The sequence below is a fragment of the Dendrobium catenatum genome, unplaced genomic scaffold, assembly GCF_001605985.2.
Source record: "Dendrobium catenatum unplaced genomic scaffold, ASM160598v2 fragScaff_scaffold_542, whole genome shotgun sequence".
In the NCBI taxonomy this organism is placed as follows: Eukaryota; Viridiplantae; Streptophyta; class Magnoliopsida; order Asparagales; family Orchidaceae; genus Dendrobium; species Dendrobium catenatum.
In genome coordinates, this window is record NW_021319004.1 from 316,063 (window position 1) to 337,997 (window position 21,935).

At 31.7% G+C, this 21,935-nt stretch overlaps 2 protein-coding genes across 2 annotated transcripts; both read right to left on the reverse strand.

Moving 5' to 3' along the window:
• Positions 1 to 17,545: 17,545 nt before the first annotated feature.
• Positions 17,546 to 20,185, reverse strand: LOC110094507. Its single transcript, XM_020819755.1, has 4 exons — positions 20,032 to 20,185; positions 19,166 to 19,947; positions 18,061 to 18,892; positions 17,546 to 17,832 (listed from the first exon to the last, which is right to left on the reverse strand). The coding sequence occupies exons 1-4, from the start codon at positions 20,183 to 20,185 to the stop codon at positions 17,546 to 17,548; spliced, it is 2,055 nt and encodes a 684-aa protein (XP_020675414.1).
• Positions 20,186 to 20,663: 478 nt separating this feature from the next.
• Positions 20,664 to 21,242, reverse strand: LOC110094508. Its single transcript, XM_020819756.1, has one exon. It carries the CDS (start codon positions 21,240 to 21,242, stop codon positions 20,664 to 20,666), a length of 579 nt encoding a protein of 192 aa, XP_020675415.1.
• Positions 21,243 to 21,935: the final 693 nt, after the last annotated feature.

The following is a 21,935-nucleotide window of genomic DNA, read 5'->3' on the forward strand; positions in this document are numbered from 1 at the left end:
TTAAATACTTTTGAGATTTTAAATTTAATATTTTGTTTGGAAAAACTTTTAACAACTATTTTTTATTATGTTTAAAAAAAAATTATACTAAAATGTAATTTTAAAAAGAAAAAAATTGTCTCAAATGAAATTTAAGATCTCGTTTGAGATAGCTATCGTATTGATTTATAAAATAATATTTTAGTATAAAAATAAAAAAATTTATACTAAAAAAATGATTTAGAAAACTCTAATAAAGTTTTTCTAAGTTTTTTCAATTTTTAAAATAATTTTTTGATATAATAATTTTTTGAATTAAAAAATTTTGTAAAAAAAATTATTTTAGAAAGTTTATCAAATATAGGTTAAATTTGTCAATTTACTGCCGGGAATTTCGTAAAAAATTAATATTTTAATATTTTAATAAAATAATTGATTACTTGGGACGAGTTGGTCTTTTTTTGGTTTTTAGGGAATTGAATTTGTCTTTTTATTATAAAAAAGGACGAGTTGCTTTTGTCATATCCAGAAATGTTTATAATTTGTTTGATCGGATGCCATCACGTGAGTCTCGGCATTTGAAAATTCAAATTAGTGCCAGCGAGGCGATTATAACCTTCAAGATCTTATTCCAAATAAATATGAGCCCTGAAAAGTACTCAAAAAAATAATAATATTGCTTGAAAATTTTGTGAAGGCTGAAATGAATTCAAAATTCTGCACGGATTGGAAAGGGTTATCTCATCATAACAATTCTCAACAAGAATGTTTCATTTTGGATTCGAATGAGTCCAATTGAGCGACATGCATGAGCATTAAACATTATATAAAAGTTTATGGAGACCCAAGTGAGCATGAGCATTAAACATTATGGAGCTTTTGAGCACATGCAGCCGCATCAGGAAGAAAAATCGTCAAGTTTATTTGTTTTTTTTTTTTTTTTTTTTTTATAAAAAATTGAATTTGTAGTTAAGAAAAATATTATGAATAATCTAAGACTTAATCATGCTATTGATATTGAATTTATTTGCTCAAAATAAATATTTTTTTATTTATTTATGTTGATAAACTTTCATGAGATGAGATTGAATAATTATTAAGAAAATAAGAAATAAAAAATAAAAGGTGAACTATTTTTTAAATCAAAGAAGTATGTTGTTCGCCTTTAATATGCAAGGAGAAAAAGAGGAGCCAAAAAGAGCAAGAGAAAGAGAGAGAGAGAGAGAGAGAGAGAGAGAGAGAGAGAGAGAGAGAGAGAGAGAGAGAGAGAGAGAGCGAGCAGGAGATGGAAGGCAAGTGAATGATCAAGTAAAAGAGAGAGAGAAAGACCAAGAGACTGAGTGAGCTAAGAGGAGACTTCGCGCAAAAGAAAGAGAAAGACCAAGAGATTTAGTGTGCTAAGAGGAGACCCAAGTGAGCATGAGCATTAAACATTATGGAGTTTTTGAGCACATGCAGCCGCATCAGGAAGGAAAATCGTCAAGTTTATTTGTTTTTTTTTTTTTTAAATAAAAATCTTAATCCAATAAGTCCAAAATATCAAAAGTCCAAAAAAAATTTGGATACAATAGACGATTACATATGGACACTCAAATGAGGAGAAAACTAAGCATAAAGGCCACCAGACTCAGCATTGGCACAGACTACCAACCACTCCAAATTCAGGTACGGACCATCCAGAGGAGTGAAAGTGCTAAATTCCACCAAAAGCCAACCAACCGCATCACCACTAATAAGAACCACCACCGAAGATTGCCAACTAGCCATGGATATAGAGTGATGAGCCCGTGCCCCATCATTGCCCAAAAAACACTAGCAAAATCCGCAAGGCCAACTCAAGACATAACCAGAAAGGGCAACATGAAACCAAGTAGGAGGGGACACAAAAACTACCAACACAGCAACCTCCAAACACACCAGAAAAGAATTATTTTTTGGCTTTCCACTTTGAACGTTTACCCACCCAAAAATGATCATCTTGCAAGAGCCCTTTCTGAGGTAAAATAACCTCTTCTTCAGCTTCAGAAGAAGAAGGAGAAGAAAGTACAAGCCAATCAGTTTGAATTCTAACACTATCACCCGGTCTGCCACCCACATGGCCAACCAAATCATCAAACGAGATTAAATTAACTGGGACCTCAACAAGAAATTCATCCGACTGCACAGGAGGAGAATAACCATTAAGGGTCACATCACAAACAACCAAAGGATTACACTCAGGCTCAGCAATCAGCAATTCCTCATAATCATCACTCAACATCTCCACATCCTTCCCACTAGAAGAACTATCCCTCAAGTTCAAGCAAGAGTTAGCAGCGGGGACGGTAACACCACCATCCTCAAGAAAAGACCTAGATTTGAACGATCCCTCCAAAAATCCAGGATCGCACAACCGCTTCCCAACCATTCAGAGAGGAAAAACGGAAGCACCGAAGCAAAATAAAAACGGACAAAAGGAACACCGCGTGAAAAAGAGGCAAGGGAAGAAAACTTCCCTGGAGCACCAAGGAGCGAAAGCCCCAGCCGGCAGGCCGCCAGGAACTCGAAGGCGGGAGCCCTAGCAGAGACCAGAGCCCTAGCAAAGACAAGAAAAACTATATAAATAATTTTAAGCATGACTTATCATCAAGATTATTTGTTCTTCCTTCTTTTCCTTGCAAATATGTAAGATAAACTATAACCTAGCATTTGTTCCAATTTTCGTAAAATAATTTGGAGCCTTATATATAGCCACTAATGCACATAAAAAGATGTTGTAGGTGAATTGATTAAGGGTTTTCAATAGTAATTTTATAAGGAATATTAACCTAATAAATAAGAAATACTTTATTTATTTGCATGCAATCATAAATCTAATAAAAACCCTAAGTTTCTATAAGTCATGCTTAAAATGAAATTTTTTTATGTGCAATTATAGGTTTTCCAAAAATGTGTTTAATGGTTCCTTTTAGAGGTTTGTGAATTAGGGTTAACAAATTTATGCCTTTTTTTTAAGTTATGATTTAGGTTTAGTTTTATAAGAGAAGAATTATCAATGATATAGATAATTTTATTATAAGAAACCAATATTTTCTTAGATAAGCGTTATTTGCTTATCATTAAATTATAAATTAATCAACATACTAAAAATAATCAAGATATTAATTAATTTACTAAGAGAGTAATTTAATTTTTACTTAAGAAGAAAAGTGTTCAATAAGTTGTAAATGATTCACCTACATTAACATAAAGTTAACAGTAATTTAAGATATTAATTTATGAAGAATTTTAAGATGTTTCTTAGTATTAGGGAATTCAACTAATTTTATTTTTCATGCCTTATACTTGGATGTTGTGATTGATTTAAATGGATTGATGTTCAATAAATCATATTTGATGAGTAGTACTTACACATATTAAAGTGAGTAATCTCATTTCTAAATTTGAATAATGTCGAAATTTAAGATTTTTATCATTTCCACTTTTGTATATGCATAACATGATTCATTGATGTATGATAATAAATGCAAATAAGTTATGATTAATTTATCTTTTCCAATGTAAAATACTCCTTAAAAATTGAGATGAATGAAATGAAAGCCTCTACGTTTAGTTCAAATGATTTTATTTTATGATACAAAATTTTCTTATATGCAAAGAAAAATGAATAAAATGAAACCATATATTAATTGATATTTATACATCACTTGAAAACCCATCAATAAGGTATGAATCTTGACATAAGAAAATTTTAAGAGTGAATTCATGGTCATCCAAAGTCTAAAGCTCTTATTAACATTTGACACTGATAATTGCCACCAATAACCATCATCATCTGATTGTGTATACAAATCACTTTCACTCGATCATTATTGTATTTGTTCATCAACATCTGACCACTATCATTTTATTATCATCATCAAACTCTTATAATTTGCTCAATGACACATTACCACTTGAAGCTTGACTAACATCATCCAAATATTGTCTTCAAGAAATCCTGTATTCATCAATACTTCTCCAACAGTCCCAGCTTTAATGGGAGAATGAGCAATACTCTAAGTATTATAATCATGTAATTTCTAAGGGAAGAGCAAACATTTGTAATCCACATTTTTTAAATATTATATTATCATTAAGGATTCATTTTATTTGGAGAGGGCTGCTTAATTTATAATATAAAAAATCACTTGCCGAATTTTCATTTCTCTTGGAGAGGGATGCTGATTAGAGAGAGAGGGACAAAATCCAAGAGAAAGAAAGTTGGATTTAGAGGTCATATAGTTAATTTCGTTAGACAAGCTAGTTGGAAAAGTAGTCTGTATCAAGGTATGTTATCATTAACCTACTCTAGTTTTAAATTAAGGTCGTACATGTGAATGTTTTGGTAATTTATCTAATTAAATTTCATACAAAATCAAATTTATGAAGATTGGAAAACTTTTCATCATGAAACTTTAGGGATGTTATTGAGTTGAGTGTTATAGTCATGTTAATAAGAAAAACGTACATTTTCACTTAATATTTTTAGCTAAATGAAATTTTAGGTGTTTTAATGAGTGTATTTACACTAATAGAAGTGAAAATGTAAGTTTTTTGTGTTGTGTTAGATATTATATGGAGAAAGCATATGATAAAGTTACAAGAGAAGTTATATAGAGTGTTCTAAAAATGAAAAATGATTAATATATCTATATTCAAGTCATTAGGGATATGTATGTTGGAGCTGTTACTTGTGTTCAAACACAAGGCAGTTTGACCAAGTATTTTCCAATTCAGATGGATTACATCAAGGATCAGCCGTAAGCCCGTATCTTTTTGCTTTAGTCATGGATGTTCTTTCTAGATATTTGAAAGAGGATGTTCCCTGGTGCATGCTTTTGCCTAAAGAAATTTTTATTGTTGATAAGACAAAAGAGGGAGTTGAGGTATACTTGAATTATGAAGGTCAACCTTAAAGTCTAAAGGTTTTCGTTTGAGTAGATCTAAAATCAAATACATAAAGTATAATTTTAGTTGTAATAGTTCTAATGTGGGTTTGTGACTTTGAGCGATCAAGTCATTAATAACAAAACAACTTTAGATATCTTCGGTCTATTGTTCAGAGTGATGGTGAAATAGATGGTGATATTATTAATAGAATTCAAGTAAGATGGTTGAAGTGGAGGAATGCATCGGTCTTATTGTGTGATTGAAAAGTCCACCAAAAACTTAAGGGAAAATTCTATAAGATAGTGGCGAGACCTACAATGTTTTATGGTGCAGAATGTTGGCCATTAAAAGAGAAGCATAATATTAAGTTAAGTATTATAGAGATAAGGACTCAAGTGGATGGATGGATTTACTCTTAGAGACAGGTTACATAATGAGCATATATATGAAAAGGTTAGAGTAGCTCCAGTGGAAGATAAGATTAGAAAGAGCCACCTTAGATTTTTTTTGTCACATAAAATGGCCGCCTTGCGATGACCCGTAGGAAATTTGATATATTAGATTTGACTTATGTTAAGAAAGGTAGAGGTAGACCTAAAATTACTTGGTTTGAAAATATTAGAAATGACCATTTCTTATTAGATTTAAATGAGAAATTATCTATTAACATGACACAATGGAGAAAAAGGATTCATCTAGCTGATCTCACATAATGGGATAAAAGCTTGATGTTGTTATTGTTGTTGTGTTATATTAAATATTGCACATAATGTTCATACTATTCATACATATTAAAAATATGAATATTTATTTATTCATGTGACTAAAAATGTGTAATCATTATCGGTGAGAGATAAGGACATGAACAACTGAATAAATAAATGGTGTTATGCACAAGGAGAGTTATAAAGCCCTAATATTATATATTTGTAACATCGGGAGGCATAAGGGCATGACACTGTACATTTGAAGTGCTTAGGAGGCATTAGGTCTTGGGGGGGGGGGGGGGGGGGGTGCTAATATGATGTAATGATGTGAATGCTCAATGCTTGAGAGGTATAAAGGTTTAAAGGGATAGATGTGATGAAATGTTGCTCGTTTAAATTATTTTTATATTGTAAATTGATGCATTCCTTCATATTGAATCTATATTGACACTAAATTCAATACAGTAAAATGATTGATATATTGAGAATTTATGTTTAGTTTCACTGTTGTGCGTTATGTTGTAAAGGTTTCTTTGCATATACCTTATTTTATTATTTCAAATGTAATGATGAAATAGTATATATTTCTTTATTGTATATGGTCATATTGAGAATTGGGGTCGGTATCAAATAACCTACCGAGCAAGTTTTGCTCATCCTTGTTTATTTGTCTATTAATTACATGTCAAGAAAAGGGAAAGGATGGTTTGAGTAGATAAAAGTGACAAATTGGTTTTAGGTATGTCTTTTGTCAGCAGTTATTTTTTTGAAACCATAATGATTTACGTAGTGATTGAATTGAATATATTGTCATTGTGTAAATGAATATTTTAATCTTATAAACATGTGTGCAAGCAAGTGGATATTGATGATCTTGTTATTGTATTTTGATTATTTTAGTGGCTCTATGTATGTGTCATTTATATACAAATAAATTAAAAATGAAAAGCTAAAAAAAAAAATTCCTTCAAATTAGATCTTGGGCATCACCTGTTGCACATTTGACATAATATAACATGTATGGTACATGGGTTTTGTTGTGCTAGGTCATGACAAATACTGAGATAATCCAACTGGGATAAGGTAAAATATGATTAAGTCATAGATTTCATATTATTGTGTAGACCTTATCCAATAGAATTGTTGTAGTATCAAGTTTGGTTAGAATTCTACATGGCAGGCTTATATATGCATTGGTGATGGATCGACACCTTTTGGGCCACTTCTAGAATTTGACTACTTAGGATTGATAATGTGATTGAACTATAATTAAATTTTTTTAGCATTGGGCATCTCTAATTATGGGTGAAAAATGAAATGATACACTTCTCCCTTACCCAAAAATATTATATAAGCATTCATTAAGTTATTTTGAAAATATTTGTGCTCATATATCCTCCTTCATTTCCCCCCAATCTATAAAAATTATATGATTTTATTTGATAAAGCATTAAATTTTGTTTGATAAACCCTTAATTCAAATAATAATGTCCTCATCTAATTAAGGTGTCTTTGTGTTCTCATGTATAGATGTATAAAAGCATTTTAAGATGTGGTCAAGAAATCCTACCAACATGAGATGGCACATGAAGGATAGGTTGTTGAGTGGAGGGTTCAATAAAATTTTAAAATGTTATAAATACACATGGAGAGAGCAATGGTAGGGATAGGGAATTGAGTTATATCTGATGCATGAGTTTGATGATGTATAAGGGGAAAACATATATATATATATATATATATATATATATATATATTCTTGAGCACTTCTTTAATTTTACTAGTTAATTTATAGTTGGGAGGGAAATAGCGGCTATATTTCTTAGAGGGAAGACTCTAAAGAAGGCAAAGCCAGAGATGAGTTTGGATTATAGAAATTCAGTTTTGTAACATCAAATTTCTTGAACTCAGAGAACATCCATATGATTGACTTTATATCTATGAGTTTGGCTGGACATGAACTAAGGATGACCGGTAGGCAATATATTAAGTAGCTTGCTTTAGAAGAATTTTTAGAGAAATAAACTACAAAATGAAATCTTCAAAAAGTAAAGGGAATACTAAAGGAAAATGTTTTTTTTACTATCCCATTTTAATAAATCAAGCCTAAGATAGCTAAGCACTATGGGAGGGTCAAATTATAGGCAAGCTCTAGGTGATCTCCTTAAGAGAGAATCCTAAGTAGGTTAAGTAGATGCACTTGGAAGGAATATTAATTGGTGTCAAAAGGATGATATCAAGTACCAATCAGAAGTATAACATCCCTTAAAAGAAACATCATAGTCGTATTCTTCAAGACCTACATCATAATAGTCTCTTTAAAGATTTGCATTGCAACTGTATCTTATAAGAATTGGTTATGGACATCTATCATAAAACATACACTTCAACAATCTTTAGTAAAACAAATCCTATCATTTCTTGCATCACATTTATTTCCAACATAACTCATGTGGTTGTCTTTGCTAACCTGAACAATATCACGATTGTCTTACTTAATATTGATAATAACATTGTCTTCTATAATGGTTACATTTTACCTAACTCTAGGCACGTAGGCCATCATTTTACATTGAAATTGTTGATATTATTATATTAAATCAAACTTTACATTCTTTTAAATTTCATTAATGTCAATTTTTTTCGTGTGAGAATGGGTGATATCTTTTAACTGCTTTCAAACTAGTGAAAACCATTCAACAACACATGACCATATGATTTTCTTATGTGAAAAATCACAAGTCTCACTTTTTAATTTACTTAAACTACATATGTGTGATAGATAAAAAGAATTCTTAGATAATTGAGATTAACACTCACTATATTAGTTTGATTTTTTACACCTATCATGCTTGAAAATTTTGTGTCACAGTTTTTATTTTACTCGATTATTTATATGCTAGAAATAAAAAATCTGAAGATTATTAAGATTGATACTCACTATATCAGTTTGTGTTCCCTCACACAATAGGTCTAAACATAGGCCTGCTATATAATATTGCATTCCAAAATTTAATAGTGGGCAACAAAACCTTGAGACATCAAGTCCACTTAATTTATAGGTTTTCAATGCAATAACCTATTAGCATAAGTGTATACACACCCTTTATACCATATTAATGTCTTGCATGTAAAATATTAAATTTTATTTAAGTGTGAATATTAAACATTCCCTTCTTTTTTTTTGGAAAATTCAACATTCTTTTTGATCAAATGTGAATCTTGATGAAATATTTGAATTGAAAATTTCAAAAATGATCTTCAATATGATTTGAACTTTGAGTTCAATAAACCTATAGTTGAACTAAACTTATTAATAAGATAAACTCAATAAAATCAAATGTGATCCTATCTAACTCGAAATGAGCATGAATTAAGAACTTGAAGCATGGTTGAAAATATTATAACCCTATTTGAATGCAAATGATTTTTGAATCTTGTATAATTGTAATCAAAATGAGTTTCTGATTAGAGAAATCCAATATGCTTATGTTTGCTTAATTCTGAGGTTATTAGGAAACTGAAATGGTGAATAAATAGTTTATAATTAATGGAATTAACATTAGTTATCTGATTGGGTGTTTTGCAATTTTGGCTAAATTTATGAAAATATCCCCAAAACAGTTTATAAATAGTACCACCCCATTCTCCATGTGAAGAGAACTTTGGAGCTAATTTTCAAAAGGACTTAGAGTTCAAAAGAATTCAAAAACCTTACTTAATGATCGATGATAACAGTTGTTGACAACAACCATCATTGCTCGATTATTGTAACCATAACATCATTGCCTAACCTTCATCATGAAATCATCATCATCCAACCACTTTTACCTAACCACTATCATTTCACCTTATTTCTCCATCATTGTTATTGAATATTAATTATTTGACCACTATCTCTTGGATGCCATCATTTAACCTTTATTGTCCAACTTTTATTATCATCCCTAGTATTTCTCCAATAGTCTCTTCTGTATATATAATAAATCAATCTATTTTAATAACTTTATAAATATTTCTTCCCCAAAAAGAGTGAACTTAAATAATATTACTTATATAGAGTACTATTTCTATTGAGGTTATCTTATAGTTTGTTTTCCTTTTTTGAGTATTTCAAATAAAAAATTATAGTGTCTTGCAACCTTCCTTTATCAATATGTATAGAATAGTCTTACAAAGCAAAGAAGATAAAATCTTTCCACTACCTGAAATTTTCTACATACAATGATTTGGCAAGATTTGTGAGAAATATTCCCAACAAGCTATAAAAATGTTTCTAATGCCTATCAATCAATCACTCAATCATGGACAATAGAATCTAAATAGTGAAGTTTATCGAAAACTAAATTTGGAGGATCATATGTGCAGGTTGATGGAGCCTTACTCCCAAAGCCGTCATCTTGTAGTGGTTAGATAATAAAGTGCATCATCACAGCATAATGGAGTTCTCCCACCTCCAAAATAAATAATAGGCTATTACATCAACTTGATGCCACCCATGTAGTGTCCCCTAATCATCATGCTGTTATTTCTTCTCCAATGTAGCCTTATCAAGATCCATTAAACATATTTAATATAACTTATCATTCCCTTACTACTCAGCCAAACATAATCTTCCAATACTATTGAAGGACTTGAATCAACAACATCTTATTGATGCCCTTTATGAGATTAGCTTTGAAGCCTTCTTCAAGGAAATTCCCATTGATGGATATGAATTGTAACAATCTAGAGTTCTTAAATGAATTTATTTAAAAAGTCTAAAATTTCTAAACTATTCTGATGAGGCGATATGATTTTTAACAAGCGGCTCTAGGGCGTTTTTGGTTGGGGCAAAGAAATTTGATGTGTCGATACCGATGCTCTTTTTTCTACAAAAGACTATGGAATGAACATGTGGCGCTACGGTGTTGGGATGGAGCACCTCTCTCTCTCTCTAAAAAAATCCTATCACAAACTTATTGTAATATCTAACCATACCCAAGAAACTATGTACATTAAATATAGTAGTAAGACTTAGCTAATCAATGGATGCCTAAACTTTTTTATATCTATAAAAATATGTGCTTTACACATCATGTGCCCTAGAAAATAAATAATCCTACCCCAAAACTCATATTTGTAGAATTTTACATATAGTTGATGCTACCTGAGAGTCTCAAAAATAATCCTCAGATGTCTAGCATGATCTTCTTCAGAAATAGATTAAACTAAAATATCATCTATGAAAATAATAACAAACTAATCCAGAAAATCTTTGAACACTTTGATCAACAAATCCACAAAAATAACCGGTGCCTCATCAACCCAAATAACATAACTAAAAACTCATAATATCCATATTTAACACTGAAATTAGTCTTCATCATATCAAACCCTCTCACCTTCACTTGATAATATTCAAATCACAAGTTAATCTTCAAAAATATTGAAGTTTTATTAAGATAGCCAAATAGATCATCAATTTATGGTAGAGGATACTTATTCATGATAGTGACTTTTTCAACTCCCCATAATCAACGTACAAGCACATCATACCATCATTTTTCTTTATAAATGGAATAGATACTCCTGACGGAGATACACTTGGACAAACAAATCCTCGATCAATTAACTTATGAAGCTCCTTATGTCTCATCCTATACGAAGCCTTAAAAATTGGGGACGTACCCAAAAATACATTAATACAAAACTCTATGTCTCCGCTTGGAGGGAAACTGACTAACTTCTCAAAAAAATACATCCATAAATTCATGTACTGTTGGGACTTCAAAAAGAGGATTATAATCTATACTCCTATTACAAACTAATGCCACCATGCAACCATTCTTTCACAATATATCTACTTATATAGCATAAATCAAATAAGAAAAAATTTCACTAACTTCCTAAGATACATAACTCTCACTGACTAGAAATAAAGCAACTCACTTTTTTAAGTAATCATTATGTGCTTCATATCAACTCAACCAGTCTATACCTGAAATGATATCAAATATAGAAATGGGTAATAAAATCAAATTAGACTTTCACTTTTTATTAGAAATCTTAATATCACAAAAATAGATCCTATTGACTATCATACCATCACCAGTCAATAAGATAATAAAAAGAGAATCAAGTAGTAAAATTAATGATAAGTGCAGTAAATCAAAGAAATGCTCAAAATAAATGAATAACTGGGTATGGAATCAAATAAAAATTGGCAAGAGTGCTTAAAACTATAAACTTTACCTTTCACAACATCTAGGGCATCTTAAGCCTTCTGCTTAGTTAAACTATGCACACAAGGTTGAATTGAAACTAGAGCAATATACCACTAAGTTGTCTCTGACAATATGGTCTAATTTTTATTGAGAATGTTATAGAACCAGATCCACTGCCTCTAGGAAATGATCCCTCAAATAAAGTATAGTGTAACTACCCTTGGTCTCCTTTTTGATCTAACATAACTCTCATATTTAGGCTCAAATTTTCAATCAAACGCTACTTGTGGGAACTCAACCATCCTTATCCCACCTATCCACATCTAAAACATTGGCAAGTCTCTTAATAGTATTAACCAAAGTTATATCTTCCATAACTCTTGTACATATGTACCCTATAGATAAAACTCCCATAATTAGCAACATTGTCCGTACTCAGAGCTGCCACAAACAAAGACTATGCACCTTTCCTATACTCTTTAAGTATGAATATACTCTTCTTCCTAGAAAATCAACTACTAGATAATTTGCCACTATATCTCTTATTGTTAGGAGTTTATCAGTGCTAAGTAGCTATTTAATCATTCTCTATCAAATGAGCTCTCTCAACAAGCTCAAAGAAATAAGAAAACATGAAGTGGTATAAGTTTATATTTCAAATTATCCTAAAGTAATCTAAAAAAATTATAGTAATTATATGTGGGAGTACTAATCAGATGAAGATCATATTTGGCAAAATAGTAAACTCTGAGTAATACTACATCATAGTCTTGCTCCATAGAACAAGTCTCAAGAAAGTCTACTCCATATACTATCTTATAGAAGGTGGTATAAATCAAGCTCACAACACATCAGAGAACTCCTCCTAACTAATCAAAGAGTTTATGCTCCCCTAACTGCTAACCTATCCACCAACATTTTGCCTCAGTACCTAATAAAAAGATAGCTAGCGATACGGTCCTCTCAAGTGGACACTACATACAATCAAATATCTTCACTAGCCTCCTCAATAAGTCCCTTGCTACCCTAGGATAAACAACACTCTCAAACCTCAATGGATTCAATCTTAATAATATATACATATGTAAATCTACCTCATTAAATCTCACAGCAGGAACCCTGCTTTATAGCCTTACCCATTATCCAGGCTATCAGACCAGCAAACTTCAAAACTATCTAAGTACCAACTATTAGAGCATTACTATATATAGGAGTTGTCTAACTGACACTCTATCGATCTATCATATATGGATATGGGGATCCATACTTATATATAATATGCAATTGAACATACATACACATGAAATAAAGAATAACGAATAACTAGATAAACTCAAAACTACCCCACTTGATCTATAGATAAATTTTTATAACTCTATTTTACAACTCATTTCAAAACTATTACTCTGATACCAAAAAATCTTATCACAACCCAACCTAATGGGATAAGCCCTATCATGTTGAGTTGTGATAACTCCTAAGTGCTAGTTTTAGATTATGTTCCAAATTTCATTTCAAATAAATAACATATTATAGAGCTACTAAAATATTCAGAGTAATGAATATAAACTCATCTAAAAAATCTTTTTTTTTTTTCATTTCATCAAAATGATATATACAAGATCTACACTACAACACATGGCTATAATATATATTATAGAGCAAAATACTAAAAAAAAATAGTCATGACTGTATAAAAATTAAAATAGAGAAATACTTATAAATTCAGATCAAATCCTAAACTGCTAATCAATTGGCTCATTCCTTTTTCCAGGACATGAAAATAAAAAAAAAAACTGTGGTGAGCTACAACAGCTAAGCAAGCTACAAATATCAATCTAAATTTCAAAATATTTCTTTGATTAAAAAAATTTCAATCATTTTTAAAGAGCAGTATAATCAATAATTATACTAAAATTAATTAATAAGAGCACATGAGTTATCTAAATTCAAATAAATAATTTTGAGTAGGTAAATATACTAAAATTCATATTAATTTTTCTCAATCCTAGATAGAATCTTAGAGGATTCTGAACATTTATGACTTCCTTTGTGCTTATAGCAACAGAACAAGTTCGTAGGCATAATAATATGGCTTAATGGCCTTATAGGCACTAGAATATTCTAAATCACAGACAAATTATCAATTGATTTGTATCCTTTATATCTCCTAATCGATATTTTTTAATCACATAAGAACATATTTCATCACTAGGGGTGTCAATATTTGACACGACCTGAAAATTTGACATGAAAATTTTTGGTTCAGGTCAACTCGAACTAGAAATGGGTATGGTTTGGGTCCTAATTTTTTATCCATTTTGAATTTCTATTGGGGTTCGGGTTCACCGAAAAACCCAAAATTGGCCCAATTTTGACCCGGAATACTTCACAGCTAGCAAAGTCAAACAACAACTTGAGTGAACTCCCATTCGACTGGAAGGGAATGTCATCCAAGGAGCAAAGTCTAATGATAATGATCTCGCATCATGACTTCCAATCAAAATGTTACAACTTTCGATCAAACTGGAAGGGAATGTCATCCAATGTGTGAAGTTGAACATTAGCGTACTCTCGTCATTGCTTCTGATGAAAATGTTGCAGCTTATGATCCAAACAAAATTGAACGTTGTCCAAGGAGCGAAGTCAAATAATATCGAAGGAGCCATCGATGACCTCCCATATAACCGGAAGGGAATTCCATCAAAGGAGTAGAGTCGAAGTGTTGAACAACAGCAAACTCCTATCGTTGCTTCCGATCAAAATGTTATAACTTCCGATCCGACCGAAAGGGAATGTCGTTCAAGGGATGAAGTCGAATAGCAGCAAAGGAGCTAAAGACCGAGTGCAGCGAGCAAACTCCCATCATTCTTCAGATTAAAATGTTGCAGGTCAGGTTCAGGTTGACCTAAATCCAAGGCGGAACGAGTTCTGGTCTAAAAACCAACTCATATTTAAAAATGGGTTAGGTTCGGGTCAGGAAAAATAGTGTCGGGTTAATTCTGGGTTGTACCGAACCTAACGCATGACCCAATTTTGATAGCCATATTCATCACATTGTAATAGTTAAAGCATAATTTAGCTCATGCCAAAATTGTACAATTTTTTATAAAGGTAAGCAATAGACATTCTTACTAAAAAAATTACAATTTCAAAATATAACCAAATTATAAGAGATTGTGCAAAATATTTTTAAATAATTTAATTGTACTACATCACTATTTTTTAGAGTCTAGATTATTTTTTATTAAATAAAAACTGTATACTTTCTAAATTTTTAGGTGGAAATTTTTCATAAAAGTATAATAATAGTTAAGAATCTCAATATCTATAATATCTAAAAAATTATGAGGTGAAAGTATTTCAGTGCAAAGTTATCCTCATTTTTAGTAATGGAATTAGAAATTTAATAAAAAAATAGAAAAACTTTATATTTTTGAAAACTAACATAAGCATAATATGATCTATGTTGATCCGAATAGCTTTTTCAATTGGTCGATGACTAAAAATGATTTGAAGCTACTCAAAAACCCTTCTTTTCCTTCCCAAACTCTTTTCTTGCGGCTGCCATCTCTCAAATGAATAATGAAATAATGGTTTTATTTTATATTTGAAGTATGATTAGTGGCCTAGTGCTGCAGCGCTACCATTGAAGCGCTAAGGCGCTAGTTCATTTTATAAAAACTTGAGTCTACAGCATTGAAATGTTACTATTTCACACCTTGGAGCTGTTGTGGCACCACGGTGCTCAAACACTCAATATATGGGCGCTAAATTAATAACTTTTTTTAGATTTTTCTAAAATTTGCTTTAGACCCTTGAGACTCATTCTAAAACACTTGCAACCTTTCTCAAGCATTAAAATACTTTCAAATGCATGCAAATGGGTTCAACTCAAAATTTTAAATATTTACATTTTTTCAATCGGGTCAAAATAGGTCAATCCATATGTTGAACCTGGAGGCATCACATTAAAAATGAACATAGCATGTACCTGTAAGCAAGGAAGGCTATCTATTAATACTATAATTAATATGAGTTTAATCTTAAAATATAATACATTACACATGAGGGTAGTCCGATGGGATTTTCTTAAAATAAAAGGTTTATGGCATAATCTTGATGTTAGCTTGTAATTGATTGAGTGGGTTATGCCGACGATCTGAAGGTGATGACTTTTTATTGATTATTGAAAATCACATGTAATGATGATTAATTAATGATATAATGAATAATTAATGTGATTCATGGATGACATATAAAAGAATGAAAATACCTCATTAATGTTTAATCTCATGCTTTACTACTTATAATTACATTCATGATTGTATTTATATGATAATATATTGAATTTATTGATAGATGGAACTAGTATAGAACTTATTGAGTTAGCATTGAAATCGATACAACATGACATAGCATATGATAGATATACTCATAGATATTGATAGACATATTAATATAGTACACTGGCATGATCATTGATAGAAAACATATGATGTAACCATGGTATGAATACAATAGATAGACAATTTATATATACTTTACTATATGACACCTATCATTTCTTTATAGACTTTTATTGAATTTTTGTTGGATTCCTATGCTTTTTAAGATGTTTTTATTTTACTAGTCATATTAAATTTTTATTGATATATTAATACTGATTGTTTATTTTATACTGATGAATATTGATTTTATATTGATTGAGTTGAGCCTACATATTGATTCTTAATATCTTGCATTAAATGCATTAAAGAGTTCTGGTTGCTTGTTAGGTTGTATGCTCATTATGTGGATTTGATTGATTTTCAAGTTTAAAACGGTACTAGCTGAGAGATTGACCATAGTAAGATTTCAAGTTTAGTTTATTCTTTTGTATTTTTTTATTATTCTTTTGTAATCAGAGAGTTTGTAATAGATGAATATTCTATAATGAAGTTTTGGTTATTGTATATGGATTTTGAATAGTGATGTGTGTGTCGATAAATGACTTGATATATTTTGTTAGTTTAATTGATACAAAAATGAAATTATCTGCACTAGTAGATTAATTAGAGAATATAAATGGTATAATTCTTTAAATGTAGATATTGAGGTGTTACATGAATTAATTTATTCTTTGCCCTTCCTTTTAAGAATATTCACCTTTGACCAATGTCATTCTCCTAATATCCCATTTCAAGTTGCTTGCAATAGACCCTTATAATGGATAATATGATCCTTACAAATATATCAATCACTATTGGTTCATCATGCATATACAAAGGCTAAATCACTTATCTACTATGTCTTCACTACCATGCTCTAGGGTCAATCCAACAGTTGATTTTATTTATATGTATACACATGTCGAAGATAGGCGTGAATTAGGCTTTTAAGGTTATTTTTGAACCACCATGAAATATTTTAGTTTCATGATAAAATTTGATGCAAATTAATAACTGGTTTTTTTATTGAAGGAAATGCAAACAACATTTAACTAGAAAAGAAGAAGCCAAAGCCTAGATACAAACTAATAGAGAGCTTTCTCCAAACAACATTGCTTCTTAACAAGCTTAACAAAGGAGGAAGGGAGAGTTCTCACAAAAAAATGTCCCAAATAAAATCATAAGAAAATGATAGGTTAGCACAAAAATCAGCTATCCTATTACACTTCCTACCAATACATTTAAAAATGACATTATTCCCATACCTTAAACCGAAGAAGTCTTCATCTCCAATGTCTCCAATTTTCTTATTTCATTTGCTGTACATGTTGAGAAGAAATTGAATAACATTCTTATTGTCTTCCTCTATGATAACACCTTTGGCATTATCCAAACAATTATTCAATAGATCTTTTAAAGAGTTGAAAGAATAAAGTTCCAGTTGTGCTATATCCCAATGCATTCCATAGAGACCAAAAGCATGAACAAATCTTCCTTTATGGTCTCTAACAATTCCTCCAATGCCCGCTCCATAGTTGCTCCTCAATGCAGCGTCAATGTTAATCTTGTACCACTCGGGTGGTGGAGGATGCCAAAAATCTGTAGACAATCCATTGGATTGAATAGCATCCCAGTTTTTCTAGAGCACTTTATGTTTTTTATCCAGCGCCATAATGCTAATCACATTTGCAGCCAAAACGGATTCACTGTCTTCTTTCTTACCATGCCTTGTTTTATTCCTATCATTCCATAAAATCCATAACATGGTAAAATAAATTTTTACCATCAACGGATTCTTCTCATACAATAATTGTAACTCATTCATACATTGCTGAAAAGATTCAAAGAATGGAATATGAAAACCCCAATCCCGCAGAGTGCAAATAATTCTAACCAACTTTGGACATTTAGTAGTTACATGGTCTAGATCCTCCACTTCTCCACATCCTCTAGGACACATATTATTATTAGAAATTCTCCATTTCATCAGAAAATTTGCTGTTGGAATAGCTTTTTTGCAAAGCCTCCAAGTGAATAATTCAACCCTTGCATACAGTTTCATCTTATGAATCCATAAGTAAGAATTTCCCTCATCCATCCTCACCTTCTCTTCTTTAATCAATGCAGCAATCGTTTTTCCAGAGAACTTATATTTAAGATCCATAAAATCTTCCTCTTCTTCTTGATGTATTTGAATGTTACTAATGACATTAACCAAGTCTTCACTGAAATAAAGAAGAAGTTTATCAATGTTCAATCTTCCTTCAAGAATGAAATAATCCAGAGTGATGTTATCCTGTTCGAATGGAGCTGCAAATGTTGGCCATTTGAGTAGGCTTTTATAAAAAATCCATACATCCTTCAATACATCAATATGAGATCCTTTCACCACATTCCATCTGCTAATGTTTCTCAAGGATTTCCAACCACTAGAAATAATCTTCCATGCCGAAGAACCTCCTTTAATAACATCTTTCTTCCACCAGTCTTCACCGTATTTGATCACGAGGTTTCTATTTAATAAGGAGTCTGGGTTGATAATCAGATTCCATGAGAATTTAGCTCTTAGAGTTTGAATACTGCTAATAGCTGAATGGATACCCCAGCCACCGGATGCTCTTGGTTTGCAAAGATCTTCCCAAGCTACATAGTGCAACCCCTGTTTTCCATCTTAATTATTCCAGATGAAACTTCTGCAGTATTTCTCAAATTCCCTCAGCACACTAATAGGAATAATGGAATGAGAAATTAAATATAATGGTAGCTTACAAAAAACTAAATTGGCAAGCACTAGTTTTCCAACTAGAGAAATATATCTATTTCCCCAAGCATTTAAAATCCTCTAAGATTTATCCAATAGAAATTGAAAATCTGACTTTTTCAATCTTCTTAAGGCCAATTTTGTTCCCAGATATTCAAGCTCCTCTACCACCTTGATATTCAAGATCCTTGCAATTTTCTTCTTCCTTCTTCTCTCAACATTCTTGCTAATAATCATGGCAGATTTTTTGAGGTTCAATTTTTGTCGAGTCCATCCATAGCAATTGCTCAAAATGATCTTCAACTCCTTAATGCTTTTAATCTTAGCATCAGACAATAACAGGACATCATCTACATAAAGCAAATGAGATATCTTCTTACCTCTAGAGGCAACTTTAATGCCTAATTCCTTCCCCTCCTGAGAAAGGACATTAGTTAATAATTGGGGACAAATGATAAAAAGAAAAGGGGATAATGGACATCCCTGACGGAAACCACTCCTCCTCTCAATCCACTTGGATAAGCCTCCATTTATGATAATTGAAAATCTAGGCTCCACAATGCATTCCATGATTAGCTTCATGAATCTCACGAGAAAACCCAGCCTTCTCATCATCTCCTCAAGAGTATTCCAACTCATGCTATCATAGGCTTGCTCCATATCTAGTTTGATGGCCACCAAACCTTCTTTAGATTTAGAGATCCTTATTTTATTGACCAATTCCTGTGCCAGCAATAACTGATCGGAAATGCTTCTCCCCTTCAAGAAAGCTACCTGCTCCTCTAAAATAACTTTTGGAATAACCATCAAAAGCCTGTTCAGTAAAACCTTATCAACTACTTTATAAATGGAGTTGCACAAGTTGATAGGACGAAAACCTTCTGGAGATAAAGGATTAGAAATTTTTGGTATCAAGACAATAAGAGTTTCTTTCCAATTACTACACATCTTTCCTGAATAAAAAAACTCTCTAACAGCTTTACAAACATAAATACCAATAATGCTCCAGTAATTTTTAAGAAAAGAATACATAATACCATCAGGTCCAGGAGATTTGTTGTTGCCGAGTCCTTTGATAACATCCAGAATTTCCATATATGAGATTTGATTCTCCAAGATTCTTCTATCAGCATCATCCAGAATAGCTATCTGTTTGGGCCAATTATCAGTGCAGCAGTCCTTTGTTTCCATTTGTTTTGGAAAAACTAGAAAAACACCTTATGCATCTCTTCGGGATATTGAGTGATCACACCATCAGCAACTTTATTTTGAGAAATCCTTTTTCCATTTATTCTTGTGTTGGCAAAATAATGAAAAAATTTAGAATTAGTATCACCTTCTTCTATCCACTTAGCCTTTGCTCTTTGCCTCCACCATGTATTAAGTCGTGAAAGTACTGAATTAAGCTCTTTAAATTTTGATCTCAGCATCCAAAGCTTTTCATCAGTAAGCCATCCAACCGAAGCCTCTTCTTCTTGAATCAGTGAGATTTCTTCTTTTAATTTCTCCTTTTCCAAAGAAAAGTCCCTAATCCTTGTTATGCATCTCTTCGGGATCTTGAGCGATCACACCATCAGCAACTTTATTTTGAGAAATCCTTTTCCCATTTCTTCTTGTGTTGGCAAAATAATGAAAAAATTTAGAATTAGTATCACCTTCTTCTATCCACTTAGGCCTTTGCTCTTTGCCTCCACCATGTATTAAGTCGTGAAAGTACTGAATTAAGCTCTTTAAATTTTGATCTCAGCATCCAAAGCTTTTCATCAGTAAGCCATCCAACCGAAGCCTCTTCTTCTTGAATCAGTGAGATTTCTTCTTTTAATTTCTCCTTTTCCAAAGAAAAGTCCCTAACCCTTGCCTTTCTCCAATAAAACAAATCCTTCAAAGCTTTCTTACACTTCTTATTGAGAATCTCCATATCACTACCTTGGAATGGCTTCCTCCAAACTCTTGCAATAATGAGAGACGAAGCTTTGTAAGAAATCCACAGATCTTCAAATTTAAGCATCCCATTCTTTTTATAAGAATTATCAAAAATCTTCAAGACTATAGGACAGTGATCCGAAGCAACTCTAGAAAGGTGTCTAACCACAGCTACATTAACTCTATTGATGGCTATAGAGTTAAGCAAACATCTGTCCAGTCTTTCAAGAATACGATCTCCACCTGATTTATTGTTACACCATGTGAATCTTTGACCAACAAAACCCACATCATGAAGGTCACTCATATTTAAGAAATCAGCCATCTCTTTGGGACATGAGAAAAAGCAAATTTTCTTCCACCTTTCTTCTCTTCTTGAGATAGGATGCAATTAAAGTCTCCCCCAACAATGAAAGGAACCTTTCTATTGGAAACCTCGTATAAACTCCTCCATAACTCTCTCCTTTTTACAACTTCCTTGTTACCCTAGATGGTAGCAATCATCCACACCCCTTTATTGAAGACATTGAGATCTCCAATAATACACTGATTTTCTTCCTTTAAAACCGAGAAAGAAGCTAAATCAGATCTCCACAACACCATTATACCTCCAGAAAGTTCATTAGAAGGAATGAGATAGAAATCCCAATCAGCTCCCATAATATTCTCAAAGGAAACTTTATCAAAAGCATTGATCTTAGTTTCCATCAATCCCACAAACAAAATACCATGGTCTTTAATCACCTCCTTAAGATATAGAGTGGGCTCTTTCTTCTTCGCCCCTCTATAATTCCAAAAAGTTATGGAGTTCATTGATACAATCTAGGGGATGCCACCCCTTCTTTCTTTCTATTACCACCACCATCAAAACTCCTCCCTCTCGGAATGTTCTTTATAAGGCCAAGAGATTTCAGCTCTTTAGCTAATTTCATCTTATTAGACTCACCGTTAGAACATTTATCTCTTCCCAAAGTACTACTAGAATTGTTTCTGTCAACATTTTCAACTATGTTTGACC

What these genes read in the sequence shown, in the direction of transcription:
- LOC110094507 (XM_020819755.1), bottom strand. Translation starts at nt 20,185, where the DNA reads ATGGAAACAAAGGACTGCTGCACTGATAATTGGCCCAAACAGATAGCT. An exon ending in CAAGGATCTTGAATATCAAG is followed by an intron (nt 18,893 to 19,165) that starts GTGGTAGAGGAG and finishes GATGGAAAACAG; the next exon opens with GGGTTGCACTATGTAGCTTG. An exon ending in CTTTGAATCTTTTCAGCAAT is followed by an intron (nt 17,833 to 18,060) that starts GTATGAATGAGT and finishes GATTGTCTACAG; the next exon opens with ATTTTTGGCATCCTCCACCA.
- LOC110094508 (XM_020819756.1), bottom strand. Translation starts at nt 21,242, where the DNA reads ATGGCTGATTTCTTAAATATGAGTGACCTTCATGATGTGGGTTTTGTT.